The 21,549-nt window shown below is 36.9% G+C and overlaps 1 protein-coding gene across 3 annotated transcripts in view; it reads left to right on the top strand.

Moving 5' to 3' along the window:
- The window catches only part of CDC14A (cell division cycle 14A), a 234,694-nt gene that overhangs the window by 106,103 nt on the left and 107,042 nt on the right, over window positions 1-21,549 (top strand). For all 3 annotated transcript variants that reach the window (XM_020999923.2, XM_020999913.2, XM_078154996.1), the window contains one exon: window positions 5,976-6,055. In XM_020999923.2, the coding sequence (XP_020855582.1) occupies window positions 5,976-6,055 (80 nt within the window). The remainder of the gene's footprint in view (window positions 1-5,975; window positions 6,056-21,549) is intronic.

Below are 21,549 nucleotides of genomic sequence, written 5' to 3'. Positions count from 1 at the left end.
TAAATACAGAGCTGGAGTTGGGAGTTAGAAAGACCTGAGTTCAAATCCAGCCTTAGACACTAACTGTGGGACTCTGGGCCTGCCATTTAAACTTTATTTCTCTTTTTTCTCATCTGTAAAATGAGAAAAACTCTACTTCCAGGATTGTTGTGGAGATAAAATGATATTTGTAAAGCACTTTGTAAACCTAAAGTGCTATATATGCTAGCTATCATTTTTTTCCACATTTTTATTTAAAGTATGTCACCAATACAATAATGTTAAGAACAATTGACATAAAACATAGCATTTTTCAAGGAAACAGTTTAAGCCCATTATGGTTTTGCCCAGCACTAATGCTTTATAATTTTTCTTAAATAGAGCTAACTATGACTTCCAAATTAATGACAACAAAATTGTCTTGATGTACATGGATGGTATCAGGCTATGTGGCTTAACCCTTCTTTAGAGGGGTACGCATCAGTTAGAGAATAACTGAACACATTATGATACGTGAATGTGATGAAATACTGTTGTGCTAAAAGAAATGAAGGGGATGGTTTCAAAGAAACCTGTGAAGACCTGTATGCATTGAGGCAAAGTGAAGTGAGCAGAATCAGGAGAACAATTTATACAGTAATGATGACATCATAAAGACAAACAACCCTGAAAGACTTAGGAAGTCTGAGCAACATAGTTACCAACTACAGTTCTGAGGATTTATGATGAAACATACTAACCACCCCCCAGATAAAGAGGTGATGCGCTCAGAGTGCAGATTGAAGCATATGTGGGCTTTTTGTTTTCAGTGGAGGGAAGAAAGGGAACATGGCCACTGCAGGAATTTGTTTCATTTGACTATACATATTTGTAATCACTTTTGTTTTTCTTGCTTTCTGCTGAGTGAAGGGAAGAAAGGAAGGAAAGGTGAGAGAGAAAATAATGTAAACCTGAAAATAAAATGAATTTTGAAAAGCAGTTAAACTCCCCCTTCCCCAAAAAAATCCAACCCCAAGATACTTTACCTAAGTGGGAAGAATACTTTGGGACAACATGCCCCACAACCCCCACATGATCAGTCACTAACCTTTAAGTAACTCATAGGGGAACATAGGACTGGTGAATTTTGCATGTGGGAAGAAGAAACTTCTGAATTCTGAGTATTTTCAATAAACATTTATTTAAAATGTGTGTGTGTATGTGTGAAACTTTCATTTCATGGTATATTTCTCCAAAGATATAACTATGCCACTTGTTCTCATTAAGTATAAAATTCTTAATATGTGTCAAGGTAAATGCAGGCTTTGATCTTGAATCTCAAGATCACATTGAATCAATAGAGGAGGGCAATATTTGCAAAAACATTGGTCTACTTCAGGCAAGACATATTGAGCAGAAAGCTATCAAAGAAGTCTATGGCTGAATATGCTAAAAATTTACTGGCATCCTGAAATGAATGAATGAATGAATGAATAAAAAGCATTTTTTATTTAAAATTTTTCCAATTGTATGTAAATTTTTAACATTTTTAAAATTTTTGAGGTCCAAATTATCTCCCTCTGTTTGTTTCCTCCCCCCTTATTGAAATGGAAAGCAGTTTGATATAAATTATACATGTGCAGTCCTGCAAAACATATTTCCATATTTCCATCATTTCTTTCTTTGGAGGTGGGTAGCATTTTTCATTGTGAGTCTTTTGAAATTGTCTTAGATCATTGTATTGCTGAGAATAGTTAAGTCATTCAGAGTTGATCATAGTACAGTATTGCCATTACGGCGTACAATGTTCTCTTGGTTCTGCTCGTTTCACTTTACATCAGTTCATGCAAGTCTTTTCTAGTTTTTTTCTGAAAGCATCCTGCTAGTCATTTCTTATTTCATAGTAATAGTCCATCACAATTGTATGCTGTAGCTTGTTCCGGCATTCCCCAATTGATTGGCATCCCACAGTTTCCAGTTCTGAAAGGTATTTTTTAAAATGCCTGCTCTGTGCCAGGCATGTGCTAAGGGCTGAGGATACAAAATCAAAAGAGACACTGATCTCTCCTTCTAAGAGCTTTCATTCTAAGTAAGAGAGGTGACACATTTCAGGTCATGATGGCCTGGGAAGATAGAGCCTTTTGGTTTGCGAAGTCACAGGGATAGTGAGTGGAACCATGAAACAGTTGACACAGCCTTTCTAGAAGTAATCATCCTGTTGATGTGATTATTGTTCCTAGAGGAAGGAGGAGGGTGAGAGGATATATACAGTCTAATATGGCAGGAAGATGGCCACGATTAAGCCTGAAAAGGGGTCTGAGACTTTCTGGTTATAGTAGGCTCTAGGCAAACAGAATAGACAACCTAGTGTGGAAGTTTGGACATTACTAACAGCAGGAGCAGGTAGGACAGCGTGGCAGGAATGTGATCAGTTGTTTAGGGCAGTTGGATATAGTGGGCTTTACCAGTCTGGACAGTACCACTTCAGGATAGGAGTTCTTGGGGCAGTAGTACTAGTATCATCATCATCAGCAGCAGCAGCAGCAGCAGAAGCAGCAGCAGCAGGACAGTGAATAGGAAAATGGCTGGGGTGATACATGGTTGGGGCCCTGGGGATGGCTAAATATAGGTGGCTCTCTTTAATTAGGACATTATTGCTCCAGGGATGCAGTTCTCTCAGTAGCAGTAGCAGGGGCAGGGTGCCACAGCAGGAAGTTGGGAAACTAAGTTTGAATGAGAAGAATATAATTAAAGCAATTAACGCCTATACACCACTAGTTTTAATGTGTACATTTGGAGCCATAAAATAGAGCAAAGATATTGGAAAAATATCTTAACAGAAACCCATGCAATATTAATGAAAAACAGGTTGTGTCACTCGAATACGGCTATAGCAAGATCGACATTTCTTTATCAAAAAAAGTAAGAAGATTGATGATGAATGGACAAAAATCTACAGAAATAGTTTTGGAAAAAGCTGACATCATATCACAAAGCAATGTCATCTCCTTCCCTCTCTTCCACTTAATAAAAAGACCGGTAACAGATACAGGCCATTGTATTGCCAAATGTTACCAAAAGTAATTTACCTCTATTTGAAGTCTATACACCAGTGAAGGCCCAAGAACGGGATCAAAAGACATTTCATGGTTGCTCTCTGGATGAACTTAGCTGACAGTATGTTGACAAAGAGGCACTGAAAAAAATGACTGTTTGGCTTATTTTTCTGTGGAAACAAAGAATTTATAAAGACAATTCAGAACCAGGTAATTTCTACGAGAAATTATAGAAGGGTTATTCATAAGGATCGTGGATTTAGTGATCAGTGTAGATTATGCAAAGAAAAGGTAAACACTGCAACATATTCAGGCTATAAAAATACCTGCCTAATACCCAGCCATGAACTGGTGGCTAGAATTATATTTTTAAAATTAAATTTTCTTTATTGTGAACTTGACAAACATGAACATTTCCATGTACAAAGAAGAACAGAAAAAGTGGACTATATGTGAAATTCTAAATCTCGTGTTTGCAGCTTTTTTTTTTTAAGTAGCTAGGCAGTTAGGTGGCATGGTGCATAGAGTGCTAGGCTTTGAGTCAGGAAGACATCTTTGTAAGTTCAAGTCTGGCCTCAGACACTTACTAGCTGTGTGACTCTGAGCAAGTCACATAACCTTATTTGCCACAGTTTCCTCATCTGTAAAACGAGCTGGAGAAGGAAATGGCAAACCACTCCAGTATTTTTGCCAAGAAAACTCCAAATGATCACAGAGAGTTGGACACAACTGAACAATAGCAACATTAAATCTAACCTGATGGCATCAGCACTTTCCTGGGGGTATGTGTGCCCTTCTGCTTGTCCTTCTGTCCTCATATTTATTTTAAAATGTTTCATTAATGGTTTTTTTTTTTCACAGAGGCATCACTATCACCACTTCCTCTGTTTGTCTCCACCCTCAAAATTCCCCTGCCCCACTCAAAAAAGAAGTAAACCTTGGCCTTGTAACAAATAATCAAGCACAACAATTCCACACACTGGTCATGCCTGGCAATGTCTCATTCCGCATCTCTAGTCTGTCACTTCTCTACCAAGAGATGATAACAGGCTTCATGTTCAGTCTTCTGGTGTCCTGATTGTTCGTTGGTTGCAGTTACAGTCCTTAAGACTTTTAAAATTATTTTTCTTTACATTATTGTAGTAATTGTATAAATTACTCTCCTGGTTCTGCTTACTTTACTTTGCATCTGTTCATACCAGCCTCCCTAGGTTTCTCTGAATCCCTCTTTTTCCTAGTTTCTAATCCATTATATTCATGTACCATCTTTTGTTGAGTGATGATGAGAATTATACACCAGAAGCTCAGTGTCTTTCTTGAGCAGATAGATGATAAATATCCATGCTGCAAACGTCCTAGAGAACTCAACCAGTATTGTAACCATTCTTTCCATTCACCGAAGGTTTGCATTCTCTATTTCATGATGCTTTACTCTTACTCACTGCATATATCCAGTTGGTTGTCAAATCTTGTCATCTCTATCTCCGCTATATTATTTCTATATGTTGTCTTTTCTCCACTCATATAGCCACCACGGTAGTTCAGGCCCTTATAACCTCTTATCTGGACTATTGCAATAACTTTCTAGTTTGTCTCCTTGCTTCAAGGGACACAATCCTTCCTCCTCTCATCTGTTATGATTTTCCTAAAGTACCAGCCTCACCATATCACACCCTGACCTCTATTTAATAAACCCCAGTGGCTCCCTATGACCTCCAGATTCAATATCAGCTGTTTGACATTTAGAGCTTTTCACTACCTAGGCTTTCCCTATTTTTCCAGCATTCTCTTCTGCACACTCTACAGTTCAGTCATACTGATGTATTTGTTGTGCTTCACACATCTATCTATCTGTCTGTCTCTCCTTTTATAATCCATGCATATACATATATGTGTATATATAGTAATATGTACATGTGTGTATATGTATTTATTGCCCATTAGAATATGATCTCTTTGAGGCAAGAACTATTTCACGTTTTTCTTTATAGCTTGTACTTAGCACAGAGCTTGGAGCATAGGTAGATACTAATTAAGTACTTGTTGTGATTGATTGCTTGAGTACTTTCCATGGACAAGTAATTTAATATCTCAAAGTCTGTTTTCCTCATCTGTAAAATGGATATTCATATCTCGGAAAGTTGTCAGGAGCAAACAAGATTATCTATATAAACTTTAAATAATTATTGGGCACCCATCATGTGTATTATCGCTCATGCTCAGTTACATGATTATGTCAGTAGTTACTTGTGGCTTACATAAGAGGTTTTCATAATTTGAAGCTAGACACCAAGAAGAGGTTCTTTGTGAAGTTGTCCCTTGGAATCTGTGCCTAAGATGGCATTTACTAGGCTAGCGGGGATTTGGGCTATCTGTAGTAAAGTGAATAACTTTTGGGTCGTGTTTCCATAAAGGTATCCAGTAAAGCTAGTAACTTCCTAAATATTTGGTTTGGATTTATTTAATCTTTAAGAATCTTCACTGGTTTCCCTCATAGCAAATGGACTTTTTAATAAACCTAGCCATGGGAGCATGTCCTATGCAACATTTCCATTTCCCAACTGACCAAGACCTTGGACTTTCACCTGTTGTGGACATTCCTATGAAAGAAGCCTTAGTTGTGCCTCTGGTTAGCAGATATTATTAAAATACAACAGTCCTCTTCCCACTGCCACTCCTCCCCCCAAATATGCCTTTGTTCAGTGATACTTTAGTACATAAATTTTGGAGAGCCTGCTCTCTGGTTCCTTCTCTAAGCTTGGAATCTTTCTCTTTGTATGACTCTTGAATTAAACACTGCTTAACTCCTTGATCAGAAGAGGCCTGGATGGAGGGGGAGGTCATTAAGATATCTGTCCAAAGAGTGAAAATATGACCAAGTAGTATACTTGGTGATATTTAGTGATCAGATTAGTATTGTGTATGCATTTATATCTAAATGTTGCTGTTTGTTTATCTTAGGTAATCTATTTAAAGAAGACACCAGAAGAAGCCTACAGAGCACTCATTGCTGGCTCAAATCCCCCCTATCTTCCATTCAGGTATATCTGCATGTGACGTGTAGTTGTTGCTGTTTGCTAGTGTTTTTGCTACATTTGATTTGCAATAATGAATACTTCTGTTAGCTCTGTTGAGGGAGGGTCTCAAGTTGTTATGTAGCATGAGCATAGTACCCTTTAAGACTATTTTGGATCACTTTCCCTCCTCTGTCTTTAGGAATTAAGGTAAAAGGAAAAAAATTTAACAAGTCTGGAAAATACAGAGTCAGTTTCCACCTCTTTTCCTGTCTTTAATTTTGACATCTTAGTGTAAAAGGAAAGCATTGCCTGACTTGTGGACTAATCATGGCAAAATGCACTTGAAATTGGAATGAATGTCCATTCTAGAGGCATCCCTGCCATGCTACCACGTGGCTCTGAGAGCCCTGCTGTTCCATTCTTTAAAGTCTGGGAGGGGAGACTTCTCTCTCTCTCCCACAGAGAGAGGGCCCAGAAACTGGAGAAGGCAAGCTTATCCCTTTTTCCTAGGTGACGTAATTTGTCACTGGCCACCAAGCAACTCTCAGTTCTTATTTCTCTGACTCTACCAAAACTCACTTGTTGACTACACAGTAACTCCTTGTAACTTCCATTTAGCAAACTTCTGAAGTGTCCTAAATTCTTCATGGTGAGACAACGTAAACTATTTTCACAAATATTAAAATAGAGACAAATTATGCTTTTTTCCTCCTCCCATTCATTGAATCATTTGATACTCGGTGATTCCTCTATGATATAGTCACATTACTGGTTTTGATAAGCACTTTTGTTTTTGTTTTAATTCGTGACACATTTGAAAAAATGCCAACTTTGTGTCAGAAATCTGAGTTGAAGTTTCTGTTTTGACCCTTACCAACTGTGTGACTGTTAAGTCATATAACTTTTCTGGATTCCTATTTCCTCATCTGTAAAATAAGGATAGTAATTCTTTTGTTAACGCTGCATCATTAGATTCTTGTGAGGAAAGTGCTTGTGAGTGGTGGTTGTTATTGCTTTCATTATTACTATGATGATGGTGGTGATGATGATGATAATGACTATATTCTTTTTCTTGAGGCATACAGACTCATCTGTTGGCATTTAAATCTCTTAAAAAATCTAGCTCTGGACTGTATTTCCAGGCAGATTACATATTAGTCCCCATAACGTGCATTGAATTCCAGCCAAACTGGCTTCCTTACTGTTCCTCATACATAGCTTTCCATCGTGTCTCAGCACCTTTGCACAGATTGTGCCCCATGTCCGGCTTCTTTCCCCCTTATCTCATCACCTTGTAGAAAATTCCTGGCTTTCTTCATGGCTCAATGCAAGACATACTTCCTTCAAGAGGTTTTTCCTGGGGCAGCTAGGTAGCACAGTGGATAGAGGAGTACCTGAGTTCAAATGCGGCCTCAGACCAAACACTTGACACTTACTAGCTGTGTGACCCTGGGCAAGTCACTTAACCCCAAATGCCTTAAAAAAAAAAAGAGGTTTTTCCTGATGTCTACTAGTTGTTAGTCCCCCCCCACTTTATTTTTCTTTTGTGTATATATTTTATACCCTTCATAAATACATGGGTAGGTATCTCAGTGTACAGAAACCTGCACTTGGAGTCAGTGAGACTTGAGTTTAATTCCTGCCTCTGATACTTCCTAGCTGTGTGACACCCAGGCATGTCACTTAACCCCTGAGCCTCAGTTTTCTCATTTGTAAAATGGGAATAATAATAATAGCACCTACCTCTCAGGGTTGTTGTGAGGATCAAATGAGATACCTGTAAAGTGCCTTGTGAACCTTAAAGCATAATATAAATGCTAGCTATGTATGAATATATTATCTCCCCCTCCCCTTTCCAAGAGCATGTCAGCTCCTTGAAGCAGGAAACATTTTGCTTTTGTACTCCCAGTGTCCAGCACAGAACTTGGCATATAATTGGTGAGGAGCTTCTGAGGACTTTATAAACCAACCATCTGAAATTTACCTAAATTACATACTTCTCCAAGAATAACAGCTGGGGCTCTTGGCTCAGTTTGGTGATGAAATAATTGACCTGGGTTATTGACTAAAGGTTTCTTACTAACATAAGGCTATTTGCACATCAGTAGGTAACTGGTAAAAGATATGGCAGGTTTTGTGACTGCTGCTGTCCCCAATACCATAAACCACCAAATCTGATGGATGCAAAAGAATTGAATGGCTTGTGGTCCAGCAGACTGACTACCATGGAAACCAGCACGTTTCATATGGCTTTTCTGTTTAATTCAGCAAAATTGGTTTCAGGAAAATCCATGGCCTGGTTTCTGACCATTGTCAACTAGATGGTTTGCTTTATTCCACACTGAATTTTCTCAGTGACTTGTAGAAGCAATCTCTGAGTATTAAGATGAAAAATAATCATTACTCTATAATTTTAAATACTTTAGATCATTTAATAACATCATATTCTCCTTATGTGATGCTTTGTAGTTTTCAGATTGCTGTTTTGTATGTAGGTTATCTGATTTGATCCTCATAATTACACTGTGAGACAGCCAGAGCTCTACCAGGCATTATTAGTATTCTACAAGTGCAGTGCCCTTTCGACTATACCTTGCTGCCTTGGTGCTAGGGTTTTCCTTGGAGGGTGTTTTTACAAAGGATTTCATTATGCAGTGGCTGCCTTAGGAGGTAGTGGCTTCCCAGTCATTAGAGAAAACTAGATGACCACCTAGTCAGATGTGTCATAGTGGGAATTCATCTTCTTGTATGTCTTGGATTAAATGGCTACTTAGGTCATTCCAACTCTGAAATTCTGTAATTGTGGTTGTTATTAAGGGAGTTAAATGTTATTTTTGAAAAAATAACATTGACATCTTTTGTATTTACATTACTTCCTTTTCCAGATATATCCCTCCTACCTCCTTTCCTGAAATCCTTTGTAGTAAATTAAAAAAGAGAGAAGCAAAACTAATAACCACATCAAAGGGAACCTGACAGTATATTCTTTGCTCCACAAGGGTAGGGGGCTTTACTTTAAATGTCTATATTAAGAAGATTATGCAAATATACCTTTCCTGTTTACCTGTAAAATAACAGTTGAACTAAATGACTTTGAGGTCCTTTCTAGCTCTAAAATGCACTGATTTCTGTTAAGGTTTTCTTCCTCCTCCCTTCTATTTTTTTAGTATGAAGTTTCCAGTTTTGAGGTGTATTTAGAGAAATGTTTACAGGCAGAGAGAGCATATAGTAAACCCTCAGCATGATCCAGATTCCTTTAGCTTAGTGACCTGAAAAGTCTTAATCAGATTATACATTCTGAAGCTGTTTTGTTTGAGACCACCATAAGAAAATTACAGACAGAATTGTCACACAACATCTTGTAGAAATTTTTGAGGTCATTCATTTCATATTTGCTAAACTTAAAAATAGCAGATTCTTGTGTGATGAAGGAAACTAACCCATGATATTTTGATACTTTTTGGATTCTTAGCAGTATTTTCTTTGCATAAATATTTAGCTATATTTCCTGCTTCCTGAGAAGTGTCTGTTATAGAAAATACTTTCAACTTATTATTAAGATAAATTTTAACATATTCATAGTATCTTGTTAGTAAATATACAGTTTTCTGTCAGATCTTGATGGGTGAAGGTGATTTGTAATCCTTTTTTTCCCAGAAGACCAAATTAGGATACATGAGAATTCTTGTAATTTGAACTGAACCAAATTTGTATTTTATTAACACGAATAAGAGTGTTTCTACCAATGAGAGCTGTTAGGTAATTTTAGGACAAGCATTTTCAGAGTTGATCTGTGGTTATTCATTGTCTTCTGCAAACCTAAATTCAGAGTGAATTACTTTTGTTTTTGTTGTTGAAGAAGAAGTCTTTGTATCTCCTAGTTAACAGTAATATTGCCTGGGCAATGTATCCTTTTGCCTTGTTCAGAGTATGAGAAGAGGAGGCAGAAGGGGCGGAATATATCATATAGCAAAGAGAAAGACCTTTGGAGTTACGATCTAGAATGGGGAGTTGATGATTTCCAAGTTCTACACTTCAGCATTCTGTAGAGGAGCCCTAAAGTCATCTGGCTTGTTGTTCCTGTTCCCAAAGCAGATCACTCACCATTCTCCCTTCACCACCCACCCTCAACCCATCTCATGCTTGAGTAGGCTGTTCATCTCCTGGGGAGTGAGTGTCTGGGGAATGAGTAGAGAGCGATCCCACTTGGTGATGAACCTTTCACCGTTTGGCAGGGTGAGGTGAGGGCTGCTCAGTCCCTCCCTGAGAGTAGGGGCTTAGGTACTTTTCAGTGGGGGGAGGGGCATTTTCCTCTGCCGTCTGTCTTGAGTGGTGGTGGGGAGCTAGAGGAAAAAGAACCCGAGTGACAGAGGAGGATCGAGGAGCAGTGCGCATGTGTGAAGCGATGTGTGGGTGGGCAGCCCCAGGCAAGGACCCTGCAGATGCCCTATGCTGATGTCCAGGGACCTGGCCTTTCCAGCTCTTTCCTATCTTCCTGTCTCTCACCATCGATGGTGACTAGTCTAGGACTTAAGCTTTTATTGCTGCCTTTTGTTTTTAACCTCACTATCATTGTCTCGGGGTATGTATGTGTGTTCTCTTTCCTACTTCACTGAACCATGCCTGGCAACAAGGGAAAACTGTTCAATCAATAACACAGTTAACACTGGCCAGCCCATGACCTGGTCTGACAATGTTTGCAACATTTGGCCCTCATAGCCCTCTGCCTCTCTGCCAAGAGGAGGGCGAGGTGCGTTTTATGTTCTGTTTTCAAGGATTGTTGGTTTTTCCGTTTTCTTGTTTTTATTTACTTTATTGTCCTTGGGCAATGTAGAATTAGATAAAAATACATAATTTATGTTTTATTCTCTTGGATAATTCATTGCGAATAAAAGGAAAGTGCTTAACTGCTTACTTACCGTTTCTTGCCATTCTTATCTAAGAGAAGTCTGGAATTGGAAAAAGTAAAGGGTCCTCTAGGTTACTGTTCTTCAAGGTACCTTTTGGAGGTGGGGATGCATAAAGTTAGCAGATTACCTCCCCTCTCTCCCTACCCTTTCTCTTCTAAACCCAAACAAACAACATCAGAAAACTACTAACGAAAACCTCAGATTAATCTGATAAATCATCAGCTGCTATTTAGCTGCCTAATCCATAAGCTTTTATGTATGCATGTTTACTTGCTGACACTGCCATGCTTATTCACCAGTGTTGGGTCATTCGATTTATTTGTAGGAACATTAATATCTATTTTCCACTTTCCCAGCCTGTTCATATATTCAAGTTCATTTTTCTATCTGAACATAATAGGAAGAAAGGTCTGATTTTAGTTTTTGATTACTTGTTAATAGCCCTTAAACACAAGTCTATCTATGTCACTCTGCTTCTGAAGAAGCATAATTGGCCCTTTATTGCCTTTAGGATGAAATACAGACTCCTCTGGAATTAAAAGTCCTTTACGGTCTGGCTGCAGCTTCTCTCTTCATGCTTTCTAACATGTGGTAATTCTTCATACAGACACTGCTCTAGCCAAAATAGCCTACTTACCAGCCCCCATACAGGACGTTGCCAGGGACCACTTACCTCCATCCTTTGGCAGGGTCTGTCCCACATGCTTGCAGGGCTTTTCCTTTTCATCTCTACTTTTTAGCTTCCTTCCAGACTCATATTTCAAGTGCCACCTGATTCAAGAAGTCTTTCTAATTCCCCCTTTTGAACTAGGTGATACTTGTGGTTTGTTAACTACTCCCCACCTCTGCCATTAGTATATTTTGTATATATTCTTTTTGTACCTGTCTGTCTCCCCAGTAGAATATAAACTCCCTAAAGGCATTATTGCATTGCCACTGCATATGTAGCACAGTACCTGGCACATAGTAGGTACATAATAATGTTTGTTGACTGATTACTTTTAGTAGACAAGTAAATGTCTCATTCTGGGTTGGAATATCAGCTCTTTAAAAATAGAGATGATACATCTTCCCAAAATGCGACCCAGTACACCCCATAGATCAGAACTTACGCATTTACATTCTTTGAGAAGTACTTTTGCTTGAAAAATTGACTGAGCCTTAGATATGATGGTGTTTTAGAGAGCTGAAAACTGAATTTAAGAAGAGAAACTTCCTTTTAGCATTACATCCTCCAGCCTCTCCATCTTATTATTTTTCCAATTATTTGGGGAAAGGACAAGTTAAAATTATGCATGTGCAGAAGTGTGTTCTCAGGGTTAATTGAGTATTAGAGTTGATGAATGTAGCTTACTATTATTTTTCCTTCATTAGGACAGAAAGGAAAGCGTTAGCCAATTTGCTTCCCTTTTTCTTGAGAGCACTTCCTGTGCTCTCTTTTTTCCTCTTTGATTCTTGGTAATTAATGTTGTAATCATCACCTCAGTTTTCTTGCCCCATACCTCTTCTTCCTGAGGAATTTTATTTTTTTTAATAGCCAAGGGACATAAGAAGGATGAGAGAATCTTTATGTGTGATAATATTAATTCAACACACGGTTGTATATTGCTTAGATTTCACTTAAGGCATTAAACTTTTTTCATTAATTTAATGCAAAGATTGGATGCTTCCTACAGAAAACTTAAGGATGAAGCAGTTTTGTAGAATGCCTCTAGTCTTTCAGTTAAAAGGGTTGTTGATACAATATAGTTATTTGTGTGGTTTTTAAGTAGAAAAATTATATATTCATTTCTGTGCTTGTTATTTTACTCAGAGGTCCAGTGGGACCCACTACTTTACTCCCCGGATGGCTAGTTTTAAACTGTGAATTGAAGGAAAGAAATTGGAGGTGGAGGAAAAAATATGGGTAACAGAAATTAAATTATTCTGGGATCTATATAATGTTCTCTTTGCTTATCTTTCAGCTCTTAATGTGTGTTACTTTCTGAATGCTGCTATTTTAGTGTAAATATGACCAGAATGGACAAAAGCTCTCTAAGAAAATGATACCTGGTTAACATAGACCTGGAATACTACTACTCAGCACTCATTAGACTCCTTTGTGTTCAGTGTTCTCAAGTGTTAAAAAAAAAACCACGAACAACTGAAGCATTGCTCAGAAGAATGGATAGAAAACCTGAAAGAACAATTTTAATAACTTATTCATATGGCACCACCTGACACAAGTACAAGATAATTTCTTTTTCCGTTTATCACAACTTGCCTTCCATTAAATTTTTTTAATGACTAAAGCTTTTAAATCATTAGAGTTTCTCTGTCAGTAGATGCTCTCAGTAAAATAAAAGCATCAGGATTCGTGATTGGAAGTTGTGGCTACCTTAATAAGAATTTTCGAAATAGAACTTTTCTGAAGCAAAACCTGCTTCCAAAAAGTGCCATGCCAACACTCCCATAATGTATATAGAAACACAAGTGAAAAGTTACTCTATTAGCTCTCTATAATTAGACTTGATTTTTAAAATTAATTTTTCTCACATTAAGACATTATGTTTTATGCTTTGTTTAACTTTTAGTATGGCCAGGCTATTAATGCTGAGATTAATATAGTTTTGGCAGGTGTGTAGAAATCTTGACCAGAATTCAGACTTTGCACCTTTGGAGTTCCTAAGCCATTATATGATTTGCCTAATTTAATAGACTGTTGCCTATCCTAGGATGACTTAATCCATTAGGGATTTAGTCTCTCTTACAGCTCTGGGTTCTATCATCTTTCTCTTGTTTTCTCTTCCATGGAGCCCCAGTGCCAATCATAGATAGCTAAATTAAGAAAGTTTCATTTCAAGCAGTGGTAGTTCAAAAGGAATTTTAAAAATTAATTTGTTTATCATGATTTGTTAATAAGAGACATTCTGTATAGTAAATAGGAGTGCTGGAGTTTTATTTAGGAAGACTTGGGTTGAAGTCCTGCCTCTGACACTAGCTCTGTGGCTGTGGGAAGGTTGATTAATCTTTTCTCAGACTTAAGCAACTTTCAAAGACTGTCTACCAAATTACAGATTGGTTTTGATTTTTTTTGTCAGTGGAGGGAGGGAGTTTCTATACCCAAGCAAATCAGAAGTTCTTGATTGTAATTTGTTAAATGCAGAGAACAATTTAGTAGATCCATAGAAAGGGCAGGGTCTTCCTCAAGTGTGGCCATAACTAATGTAAAATTCATTCTCTTAAAGTATCATAGAAATGTGAGTTATTATTCTTACCAACAATAACATTAATGGTGACGATGCTCCTAGTTTTATAACTTGTGCTGTAATTATTTAGGCTTGTAATGTTAAATGCAAAATAAAGTCACTTTGGATGTATATGTGTGCATATATACATATATATGTTGCACATATTATATATGTATATGTCATTTATATGTATGTGGAAAGCTTTTTTCATCATCTCTGTTAAAAGTTGTATATTTGAATATACAGTTACTGATTTTACAGTCAAGGCAGCCAGCATTTATTAAGAGTGTACTATGTTCCAGGGAGTGTGCTAAGTTCTGGAAATGTAAATATAAGAAAAAAAAGATATTCCTTACCTTTAAGGAGCTTACAATTCTAATTTACCTTTTAATGGAGGAAGATAACACATAGAAGGGAGCTGAAAAGCAAAGAGTCAAGCGAAGGTACCTGTCAAGGGGGCATGGTAGAGAAGGTCCTATGGAGAAAAGTCAGTATCTCATATGACAGATGATATATAGAATACTGTTATGTAGCTTATCATTAATGATTCCAATGTGGAAATGTTATTGTCCTAAAAAAGATCCAACTGATTTAGTTTTCTTTGCTTCAATTGCATTTTGAAATAATATTTTAGATTTGACTCTTAGTTACTTTAGCAAAAGTAAGCAAATAGGTAATTAAAGGTAAATCAGAAGTTAGAGCTTGGTTAGGTAACTTTATAACCTATTGTTGGCCTTATATATTACATATAGTTCACTTCAGAGTCATCTGGACTTGCTTTAGGGTAGGATATGATGCCCGATGATGTTTTGCCCACATGTGACCTTGAGGCTGCAGGTTCCCCACCCCTGATAGTCCAACCAATACCTAACAAAGAATCTCCTAGACCGTAACACTGACAAGTGGTTGTCAGATTTCTTTTTGAAAACCTCTTAGTGATTGGGATCCTGTTAATTACCAAGGGAACCCATTCTACTCTGTTTAGCTTCATTCAATAGGAAGTGTTTCCTCATACTAGAACAGAATTGTCCTTTTTGTAGATTTCATCTATGACTCTTTTGACTGTGTTTGGGGGTCAAGCGGAACAAATATAATCCTTTTTCCACATAACAGCCCTTAAAATACTTTAAGTAAATTATCATGTGCTCATTAACTCTTCTCTTCACCTGCCCACAGGTTCTAATTTCTTTTAGTCGTTGCTCATGTGCACGTGGTCTCTAGTCTTCTGGTTTCCCTCTTCTGGGTATGCTTCAGTTTGTTCTTCTCTGAAATGTAATACCCAGAACTAAGCCCAGTATTAAAGGCATGGTGTGACCAAGGCAGAATACACTGGGATTATAGTCTTGTTCTAAACACTCAAAATATTAAATACTTAAATATGTTTCGGATTTCATTGATTTGGTTTTTACCTCCACTGATATGTAGCACTGGCCATTCTTTTACAATGGCTGTCCATCTCAGGGGATCCACCCAATGTGCAAGGGAACTTCCTTGCAAAAATCCTGGCATTGTGCGGATAGTAGTGGAGCTGTTTCACCTGTCCTTTGCTCTTCGTGTATGACCAGCTTAGCCTTTCCTGATGAAATCTTTACTCTGGTTTTTCACTGAAATTTGTTAATTTTTATGTTACAGTCTGCGTCATGGTCTTCACTATTGCTTTTGTTACTTATTTTTAACTTCTCAGAGACATAGTTCCATTAATTTCATCTGTGCAGCAATACTGGTAGAATAATGGTGTTAATTGAAAAGATGGGCCTTGATTTCTGGGAAGACTTTGTAGTCATTAAATATTAATAATAATAACAACAATAATGATAATGCCTTAAGGTTTATGCAGTAATTTACATGTTATTTTATTTGATTAAAGGAACATTTTAATTTCCTGAAGATAATTCCTTATAAACATATCCTGGATGTTATTGTTAGAAATTATAACAATCTGCTAAGGTCCTTTTTATTCATTGTCTTTTTCATTGTTTGAATTGAATAGGGTTGAGTTGTTTCAATTGAAATCCATATTAAAATTTTTGTTTTCTAGCATTGTACTAATTTTGATTTTTGGTTTAAAAACTCAGTGGTTTGACTGAATGCAGACAGCTCTTCCTGCAGTTACTTTCACACACAGTCTAGCCAAATCAAGTTAACAAGCATTTATTAAACACCTGTTGTGTACCAGGTACTCTGCTAAGTACTGGTAATACAAAGAAAAGCAGAAACAGCTCCTGCCCTCAAGGAGTTCACAATCTAATGGAAATTGCTTCTTGGCTGCTAAAATATAACCTGTTTCTTCCTTTTTGTGATGGTATTTGGTGTTGGCCATGTCTAAACTGCTTCTCTTCTTAAAGAAAGTATACATGGTATGAGCATACATGACACATAGATATGAACTTTGGTGTAATCTAGCAATCTTTGTGCTTTTTCATTCCTTAATCCTGATCCATGTTTTCCAGTATATTTATTTCCATCTTTACTGTTCCAGTCTTTGTACTGACCTTACTCAATATCAAAGTTGATAATTTTTTAATTTGGAGAGTCTTAATAAATTCAGAGAATCTCTTTACCTCTTACATACATATTGGTAGAGAAACTTTGAATATCTTCATGGTGGTCTTTTTGCAAATACTTATCATGCACATTACAATATTTAAGGATGCCCCATGACACATAATATATAATGTGCATGCTAAGTTGATACAGGAGAAAACCATTTTCTTTATCCTCTTTGCCCAAGAAAAACCTATGAGCAAACCTTCCATCTAGCTGTAGCTTGTGTTTATAATACAAATGACAAAATTAATAAGATTGAGTTCTTCCACTATCATGGTTGCCTTAGGTCATTTACTATTTAGAGTACTGACAATTAGCATAGTGCCTATAGATATGTTTACAAGTTTTGTTTGGTCTGTATGATTTTTAGTACTCTCTTCTTTTCTGCAACAAGGCTCTGAGTGTCATTTTGTATTTTTGTTTCGTTTCATGTGTTTCCATGGCCAAAGAATTTATTACCAAGTGTCCCAGCCTACTTGTCGATAAATCTTTCTTAGTTTGCTAGACTGCTTCTTGGAACACAGATGCATCTGTTTCTGGGACCATATTCAGAGGCTTTCTAGCATGGAAGAACCTGCTAAAGCTTGTATTCCTTTGACATAATGTTTGATAAACAAATGTTATCTTCATGCCACGATTAAGAAATGAGAGAGGACAAAGACTGGTAGATTACACAGAAACTTCATGCCTAGATCTTTTTCAGACCTTCTTGAAGAAAGGAATCAGTAGGCTTTGGGTATAGTGAACATCAAGCCATCACACACACAAAAATGAAATGGCTTATATTTTAACGGTCAAGAAGAAATTCCCATTAGATTGCGAGCTCTTCGAGTGTAGGAGCTGTTTTTTTCTTTCTTTGTATTCCCAACACTTAGAAGAGTACCTGGCACATAGTAGGCATTTAATAAATGCTTATTGTCTTGATTTGACTTGACTTCATGTGGGAGTAATTGCAGAAAGAGCTGTCTGCGTTCAGTCAAATTAGAAAAATAAAAATGAAAAAGATATGGCATTCGATTGAAACAGCTCAACCTGGACTGAGTCAAATAAGTTATTGATAATGAAAAATAGATAATGAATAGAAGAGAGGAAAGAAACATTGTTTTAATTGCATAAATAAGTAATAGTCAATAGAATTTGTAGTCCACCAAAATCCCCCAGATCTTCTTTACAGGGGCTTGTCTAGCCAAGCATTCCTCTTCTTGCCTCTGTGCAATTGATTTTCTTTTTACCAGATTATAGGACTTTACATTAATCTCAACTTAATTCTTTTATTAGAATTGCATTGAATGAATAGAGTATTTTGTCAGTGTGTTTTCCACTTGTAGATAAAGTTTCAGCATCATTCATCTTTGTGACTTCAGTTCTAACTGAAAACTCCAAAAACTGAATAGAAAAAAGGGGGCTTGCCACCTTTCTTTCTCTAATTTGAATCCCTCCTCAGTATTAGACTGTAACCTGGCCTTCTAGAAAACAAGTGCCCCTTCACTCCTAGAGTGAGTCAGTGAAAACTGGAATGGCTAACCTGGTGTGAATCTGGCAAAGCTTATTTTTCGGTAAGCTAACAAGCCTAGGGTTGTATGCTGTTGGCCAATTGCTATTTAAAGAGTGGCATCAGAATTCATTAGAGGATTAGCTGGCAGTCATCATGAGGCCCACTGAAACCATCAGCCTTCAGTAAAGTGTTCAGGAATGGCTGAAGTACTCAGTCTGCAACCTTGAAAATTCACGTTTATAAAAGCAGCATGAAGACTTTTCAGTATTGTCCAGGATTTTAAAGTTAACAAATAATCCTATGTTAAATAGTTGTTTGTTTGAATTTCTTTTGTGTTCTTTTATCTCATTGCAACGACTTCTATCTATATTGATGAATATATGTTAGGTCCTTGGAGTTAGAGGTGATTCAGAGCTTACTACTGGTAAACACTAGTTATTTTTGTACTAGGAAAAATGTAGAGTTTCCTAAGGCAATTTTGTTTGATGGCATAGGGAATCTAATATGGAATAAAATTTGTCTCATTAAATAGGACAAGATAGAAACATAATTTTGGGGATATGTCCAAATTTTTTTTTCCTTTCTGAAATTAAGCTTTTGGGCAATACTTGATAAATGATTAGCATGCCTTTTAGATTTGGGTATAATAGAACTCTGGATTTGGATTAAAAATCTTAGATTTAAAAATCTTATCTTTGTTCCTTGTTTATGTATAGGTAGGGATAGGGATGGGATCTCAGATCTCACTGGTATTGGGAGCCCCTACATGGGAGAAACTCCCTCATTTTACCTTATCAGCAACTTAGAGCCTTAGGTGCCTAGAGCTTTGAAACTTTCCTGGTATTACATTGCCAGAAATGTCAGAGGTGGGACTTGAATCCAGGTCCAGTACCTGAGGCTGCCTGGATGATCTTAGGTAAATTATTTCACTTCTCTTGGCCTCATTTTCTTTTATTTATTTAAGAATTGGACTAGATGATCTCATATGGTCCTTTCTGGCTAGGTAGCCCACGATTATATCAGATTGTGATGTTAACCAAAGGCCACTTTCCTAAAATACTTTCTGGTTATATTTTGAGCTATTCTTTGGGGAGTGGATGAGAGGAATGGGAGGGTCCATTTCCTGATCTATAAAATAGGTGTAATAACACCTGTGCTATATATCTCATAGGATTGTTGTGAATTTCAAATGAGATAAAATAAAGTGCTTTGTAAACAGAAGACTATAAAAATGTTAGCTGCATTATTTATTATTATTATTAAAGAAGTCATTCTCATTGTTCAGTAGAATTCAGTTAGAAATGGTGTCCTGGGACAAATTTCTAACATAGTATTGTTATTTTATATTTGATGTTCTGCATATTTTTGCACAAGTGGATAAAGTGACTTTTTTTTTTACAGCTAAACAAAAGTTTTAGGATGTAAGCTCATCCTCTGTAGGTTCGCTGAAAGAGCCTTAAGCTGAATGATGAGGGTTGTTTTCTCTTTCCTCCTGTTCTCATATGGTTTTGATTTCTTCTTTTAGGTCTTTATATTTTGAAAGCTTTTTCATTTCATGCTACTTAGAGCTTATTATTAATAGAATAAAGCTGAATGACTGCTGGGTTCTCTACTTTCAGAAACTGATTGCATTCTGTAGAAACACTGGGGATGCAGTTCTAGGATGGATCTGTTCCAGAGAGGTCCAGAAATTTAATCTGGGGCGGATATGTGCTCTTTCATTTTGTGGTGGAATAAATGCATGAATAAAAAAGTTTTCTCAAGTGCTTACTCTGTATGTGCCAGGAACATACTAAGATCTAGGGCATAAATACGAAAAGTAGTCCCTTTCCTCAAGGAACTTATATTTTAATAAGAGAAGACCTCTTAGGTTTGTTTTGATAAGGACTTACTACCCCAAAGCTGCCCTAAACATAAATGGTTATCTGAGGAGTAGGGGAGAGAAAGACTACAGCATTGTTGCAACTGCTGTGGTGCTCTTGGACGTGGAAGTCTTTTAAATAAGCTTAATGTTTAGTGGTATAGAAATAAAGTGTTTTTTTATAAACTAATGCAAATAGGAATCTGCCAATTTCTAAGGTAGCTCTAGCTTCAGAAAATCTCCCTTAGTAGAGGTTCTATGAATTTCTATGGCTAGAACTTGGCGACCCATTATTAGATTGATGCTGTGCTTCTAAATGTATTTTCCTTTTTAAGATTTACTTATTTTGGGGGACGACTTCTGGGAATGACTGAGAGGTACGTGACTGCAGAGGTAGATAGCAATGAAGCTCATTTAATAGCATATCTTAGTAGCTGTTACTCATGATCTTTTAGGCATGTTGGAACTTGTAGGCCTTTTGACAGAGACATAAAGGAGGTCAGCTACTTAGGAACTTAGAAGTTAGGTGATCTATTTTATGAGCCAAGGTAAATATGAGCATGTAGATACATTGCAAAAGTTAGTTCTTTGCACAAGATGCTATGTATACTTATTAGTTATAAAGTGACATTCTGAATTTTATCAAGTTTTATTTAAAATTTTGCTTCATGTTTTACAGTTATCCATTGTATCTTGTATTTTTCCTAATCATCAAAAACAAAACCAATTTAAATGACCTTTTTATACATTACTAAAATATTCTGAGCCAGCTCTCTTAACTTATTCCTTGAATAATATGTAGCCAAATTTTGCTTTTAGCTTTCGGATAAAATATTGTCTTTGTTGGGTTGGGAAAGTCTGGAAATGCCATTTACTCAATGAAATCAGTATTAGAGATAGAATGGACCTTGGGAAACATTTTGGAGCTTGGAGACCTTGGAGAACATCTAGACTGTTTTATAGATGGGGGACACTAAAGAACAGATTGGGGACTAATAGTGGGAGCTTCCATTTACATAGTGCTTTAAAGTTTGCAAAGTTCTTTAAGTACATCATGTCATTTGCTTTCCATCCATTGTTGGTAGTTTTGCCCTTCAAGGTCAAACAGAGAAAAATTCAATCCTTTTTCCGTGTGAAAGATTGCTGAGAAATAGGAGAGGCACTGTAGGACTAGAGAAGAATGAATGGTCTACTTCTCAGGAAAAGGGAAACAGATGGGGGATCTGCTAATTACTGGGCCAATGAGCTTGACTTTAATCTGAACAAAATCCTAGGATGCATTATTAAAGAGATGGTTAATGAACTTCTAGAAAAGGGAGTGATGACCACAGGGAATCATATTTGTAACATGGGTTTTGTTTTTTCACTTGAGCAGGGGGTAGAGAGGGGTGGATTTGGGTGGGAGGGAGACAAAATATATTTTTGTTAATTAATAACATTTAATTAAAAAACCCCACATAACTCCCTTTCACCCG

This window comes from Phascolarctos cinereus, unplaced genomic scaffold (genome assembly GCF_003287225.1).
Source record: "Phascolarctos cinereus isolate Bilbo 61053 unplaced genomic scaffold, phaCin_HiC Scaffold_5;HRSCAF=322, whole genome shotgun sequence".
Classification (NCBI taxonomy): Eukaryota; Metazoa; Chordata; class Mammalia; order Diprotodontia; family Phascolarctidae; genus Phascolarctos; species Phascolarctos cinereus.
The sequence above is the reverse complement of the archived record's forward strand: the minus strand, read 5'-3'. Positions and strand labels throughout refer to the sequence as shown.